Source organism: Lissotriton vulgaris, chromosome 1_1, assembly GCF_964263255.1.
Source record: "Lissotriton vulgaris chromosome 1_1, aLisVul1.2, whole genome shotgun sequence".
Lineage (NCBI taxonomy): Eukaryota > Metazoa > Chordata > Amphibia > Caudata > Salamandridae > Lissotriton > Lissotriton vulgaris.
The window spans coordinates 325,062,387-325,068,115 of NC_141685.1; the positions used below are offsets into that span (position 1 = coordinate 325,062,387).

Here is a 5,729-nt window from a genome sequence, read left to right on the forward strand (position 1 = left end):
GTACATGAGAGGATTTTTAGAGTTCGCGTTACCTTACTAGGGCAGACAGAAGCTGAAATATATGATAAGTATAGACTCAATGCTGACTTAATCTTGGATTTGATAGATGAATTAGACCCAATCTTGCAGAGACATACACGCAGGACACAAGCCATACCAACCCATGTATAGGTCTTGTGTTCCCTACACCTCCTTGTGTCGGGGTCCTTCCTGGTGTCATAGCTACTGCTGGAGGTGTGTCCTAGAGTTCCCTTTCGCGTTTCTTTAATGCTTTCCTCAATGCCATGTTGCAAAGGATAAGGCATCACATTACATTTCCCAGCACATCTCAGGAATTGCTACAAACAAAATTAGATTTTTACAACATGCCACATCTTCCCCATGTCATTGGCTGTATAGATGGCACGCATGTCCCCATTTTTCCTCCATCTGAAAATGAGTACATTTACCGCAACCGGATATGTTACCATACACTTAACATTCAAGTAATATGCAATTCAAGAACTATATTCACTGACTTAGTCGCAAGTTACCCTGGAAGTGCCCATGATTCTTACATTTTTAGGCATAGTGACATCCACACACGACTGCTTGCTGGAGAATTTGGAGATGGATATTTGCTGGGTAAATATGTTCCCTTTAATTGTTACACATCTCTGTACCATGTTGTCACATTGGACTCCTAATTTGTATCTTCCATCCCATTCCATAGGTGACAGTGCATACGCTGTGAGGTCATTGATTCTTACACCCTATCTGAATCCAGCAACACGGAAAGAACAGCACTACAACCATTCACACACAGCAACCCGCAAAGTAATTGAGAGAACATTTGGTGTACTTAAATCTCGGTTTCGCATACTACATAAGACTGGCGGAGCTTTACAATATTGTCCTGATATTTGCTGTAAAATAGTTGCAACATGTGCCATGTTGCACAACTTAGCCACTAGTAGAGGCATAGAACTGGAGGAGGATGATGTACTACCTCACATTGATACCCAGCCTCAACAACCACAACCAAGACTACGTGGACCTGACGCAGCAGAGGGGAGAAGAAGAAGGGCAGAGATAACTCAACATTACTTTTGACAGAGGTAAGAGCCACACAACACATTTTTGTGCATAACTGTAATCTTTTTATTGAACAATTTTCAGCATGGATTCAGGGTACTTAGGAATTCTTAGTGCATGTAGTGTGCTGACAGCAAATTAAAAGGCATTTACTGTTCATAGTCATAGCAATGCATTTTCTTCAGACGTTCTTTGTTTCAAAGCTATGAGGGTTATTAAGTCATATCCTACTTCTTGCGTCCACGCACCCCTGAAACCTTTCCTTTGTTTCTCCCATCAACCGTAGTTGGGCTGTCTGCACTGTCTTGTCTTCTGCTGGTGCTACGGCGTCCCCCAGGCACAGCAGGTTCAAGTAGGCTACTGACATTTGCGCCTCCATCACTCCCACCACCATGTAGTAGGCTTCCACTTGCAGCTTCACTTTGCATACCCTCTACTACATTCCTGAGTGTCATCATTCCCCTGGCAACATCTCCACAACAATGTGATATCTCCAATTGCATGGCAACTGTACGTTTGGAAAGCTGAGCAGCAGTGTGGGAAAGACGATGTATTGCCCTGGTGTACCCCTGCATGCTGGACATTGCCCTATGATGCTCACGGTCACTTGCTAATTGCTGCGCTTGTATTGTTGTAAACAGTGTCTCCATTGCTGTTGCCACACGGTCCAGTTTCTCAGCTGTTGCTCTCTGGCCTTTCTCAATCACATTTGACATGTGCTGAAGACAGTTGTGTATGGCACCAATGTCATGACTGATTTTAACAATGTTACCCTTCATGACACATATGACTTTGCCTTGCAGGCGCTGGACTTTAAGGATTCTAACTTCCACAACACTGGCCTTCCTCTCATCATCTTCTGCTGTTTGATTCTGTGAAGGTCGTGGCCTGCGCATATAGAACTGTTGCAACCTACTCCGCCTGCACTGCTGTGTATGTAGGGTTGCTGGGGTTGGAGCATCCTGTTGTTCTGGGACATGTACATTCAGGTCACCCTCACTCTCTGACTGCTGCAGTTGGCGCACTCTGCTTCTATGACTTCTACGTTGCATTGTGGGTGAAGATGTGGCTGCATTTGAGTCATCTGTGTCTTGAAAGTCCTGACTGTGAAACTCGGCCCCTTCATTTGCATTACTATCCTGTTCTGTATCTATGATTAAAATAGTGCAAACAGTCTGTTACTTTTTTCTTTTGCACTTGTGACTGCGCAAAATGAAGTACATTACAAATAAATACCTATATTTAGCATGCCATGTCTGCTATTATTACATTTATAATGTGCAATATTCACTTTTAAACTCATTGCCTAAGTGCTTCACACTAAAATGTATAATTGACAACAACTCCCATGATGCATTGGTACAGTAAGTACAAGTGTTTCTAGATACTGCTATTTCATACATACCAATTACTACATAAGGAGGATAATTTCTTAGCAATTGCAACAACCTTAGGGGTCTCTTACACTCACATTTGCATGCAAAACACATGTTGTGTTCTTACCTTTAGATGTGCCAACATGCTCTGAGGTTTCAATGTCTATGACTCCAACAACTGCCTCTGTTGCAAGGGTGCCTTCCACCAAGTCCTCAAGGGGGGTATTAGGCCTATCCCTGGATGGTCCACCGCCGGTCCTTTTGGCTGCCTTTATCCTGTTGGCAATCCTTTCCTTTGCACGACTGTGCGGGTCATACCAGCGCTTTTGTAAATTGTTTATGTCACGGTGGGCAACCCCCACAGCATTAACTTTTGCTTGGATTGCAAGCCATAGTTTTCTCTTCACAGCTTCAGGCACTTTTAATGATTGTTTCCCAAAAAACTGGTCCTGCCTCATAGTTACTTCCTCAATCAGAATTTCAAGTTCCTGGTCACTAAATGTAATCTTTCTTTTCCTAGCCTGTAGTTCTTCTCCAACATTTTCTGAGGCCATTTCCCCTTTTGCTGCTGGCTCAGACTCAGCTCCAGTTGCTCCTACTGCCAACTGTCTCTCTTCCAGCTCTCCCTAAGAACAGGTGTGTGCAATCAGTGGCCTTGCTTCCTGGGTGTGATGACATAGTAATGCAGCAATATGGGTAAATCGCAATTTGCGAATTCGCAAAGTGTGAATTCGCAAATAAAGAATCTCAAAAATCAAGCAAATCGGTAAAAATTTCGATTTTTACAGATTCGCTAAAAAATAGCGATTTTATTGATGCATTCCATTTTGCGATTCCTTATTCGCCATTTCTTATTTTTCGCAAATTAGGAATCGCAAAAGGAAATGTTGATGCATGTGCCCCCTAGCGTTCTAAGTATGAAGGAAGACGAGTTCATCGTTCTGACCTCCTCCTCAAAACCACATCTCGTTTGCTTCCAGCCTCACTACCATCATCGTTAGAATCATTGTCACAATCCAACTTCCTTCCCTTGCACACAACAACTCTGCCAAGATTCCATACTCTGTGGTCAGAAGTTTTGACTGCATTATGAAACAATTTATTGACCTTTAAGGGTTTGGTAAATTTGAAACCAGTCACAAACCAACCAGGTTTTTTTATCACGACAAAATTAATCACAACAACCTTAGTGTTTTTGACAGCATGCCATGCTTGCTGGAAAGAAATGTATTCACCCATGGAGATTGTAAGAAGGATTCAGGTTCTCTTCCACGAAATAAAAGAAAAGGAGTTTTACCCGTGGTTGTGTGAGGAGTATATCTGTATATTCCAATCCTTTTTAGTACCTGATCTTTCCAGTTGAGACAATTATTCTTTGCCAACGAGATCATCTCCTTCAAGACGCAATTAAACCTTTCAACAGTTCCACTAGACTCAGGATGGTAAAGAGTACATTTCTTATGTATAACACCACACCCCAAAAGAAATTCCTCCATTTCTTTCGAGACAAGCTGTACACCATTGTCAGTAAGCAGTGACTCAGGTAACCCTTCCCTGCTAAACAAATCTTTAAGAAAATTGATTACAGTTCTGGAGCTCTAGAGAAACAAATCTCTGGCCACCTGGAGTAAAGATCTATGACAACAGTGACAAAAGTGTCAATGCCATCACCCTGAATGGGGGCCAGAATGTCCAAGGCAATGTCTTTCCATGGACCACTTGGGCGTGTGCGAGTTACCATGGGTTGTGTTCTGGTCTTCATACTTTTCTCACTGATAGAACATTGTACACTCTCACAAGACGTTCAATCTGTAGGTCTATACCAGGCCACCAATGATTAGATCGTAACCTTCCCTTTGTTTTGGAAATGCCCAAATGAGATTTATGAGATAGTTCCATTAATTCTCCACACAAGACGACTGGAGGTACAAGTCTATGACCTCTTAACAATAACTCTTCACTAGAGGAACGTTGATCCCTCACACTCCAAAACTCATTACAAGATGATTCATCTTGATGTTTATTAGACCAACCAGAGCAAATAAGTAACGCAGGGTGGAGTTTGCAGAGTTGCACTACGCGGAACTCCGCAAAGTGCAAGAAAAACCCAGCCGCACTAAGTGGAGTTCCGCGAGCGGCGGAGTACAATAGAAAAATGCATCGCAGTGCTTGCACAGTGCCGGATGCATGCTTGTCCGCACTGTGCAATCATTGCGAATGGCACCATGCACAGTGCGAGCGGTCCCTGCGTTCCTTTTCTGCAGCGCAAGTAGATTTTTACTCGAACGGCAGCTTTCTCAATACAAATGGGCAGTTTCTCAACGCGAACTGTTGCCCGCATACGCGACCACTCGCAATGAGAAACCTGACCCCCCTGCATTGAGAAATCTCGCCAGGATGTTGATTTTCCACGCTCGCGCTCGCCAACTTGTTGTTGACGATCGTGCACGAGGAACAATCTGTCCGGGAGGTTGATTTTCCTCACTCAAGGTCGCCAACTTGACGTTGACGAACGCGAGCAAGGAAAAAAACGTTGTGAAGCTGAGTTTTTCGGAACTCCGCGATGTCCGCGTAACGCAGACTTTGCAAACTCCGTGAGAGAAGCGGAGTTCACCGCCCATGGTTACAAATGAGATTGATTACATTCTGAAGCACTTTATCCTTCCGACAAGCTTCATGCCATTGTTCACGTGAGATAGTTTCATAGACAATTTCACAAACAAAATCAGACGACCTGTTGAGAGATAAATCATTTAGTTCAGTATCAGAATGAGGATCACTATTAGTGATGGCAACTAATCTAGAAAGTGTATCAGCCACCACATTTTCAGAATATGTTTCACACAAAAGTCATAAGCTTGTAGACTTACAACCCATTTGGAAATCCTAGGTGAAATAAAATCTATACCCTTACTGGAAAAAACCTCACATAAGGTTTTGTTATCAGTCTTGATTAAAAAAGGTGATGCCCCACAAAAACGTCTTCAATTTTGTAATCACCCAATGAACTGTCAAACTTAGCCCCCTTTTTTAACAAATTCCTTGTGTTGCAAGTGACTATCTTTTTGGTGTTGAATAGGATTCATCTGAAGATTCTGTGGGGGGTGTCGAAGCAGGAGGAGGTAACTGCGTTGACTTGTCGTTTTATGGTTAGTTGGCTGTTGAGGATGATGCATGATCCGTCGGTGTGGGTGTTGGTCTGAGTTCCGCAGGCCACCAACTGTGGTTCCATGCGGAGCTGTTCTCACTAACGATCAGTACTTCTGTTTTGTTGGGGTT

The 5,729-nt window shown here is 43.2% G+C and overlaps 1 protein-coding gene across 1 annotated transcript; it reads right to left on the reverse strand.

Annotated features, from left to right (window-relative positions):
- Positions 1-1,301: 1,301 nt before the first annotated feature.
- On the reverse strand, positions 1,302-3,004 carry LOC147747119 (uncharacterized). Its single transcript, XM_086936166.1, has 2 exons — positions 2,578-3,004; positions 1,302-2,224 (listed from the first exon to the last, which is right to left on the reverse strand). The coding sequence occupies exons 1-2, from the start codon at positions 3,002-3,004 to the stop codon at positions 1,302-1,304; spliced, it is 1,350 nt and encodes a 449-aa protein (XP_086792292.1).
- Between the last annotated feature and the right edge of the window lie 2,725 nt (positions 3,005-5,729).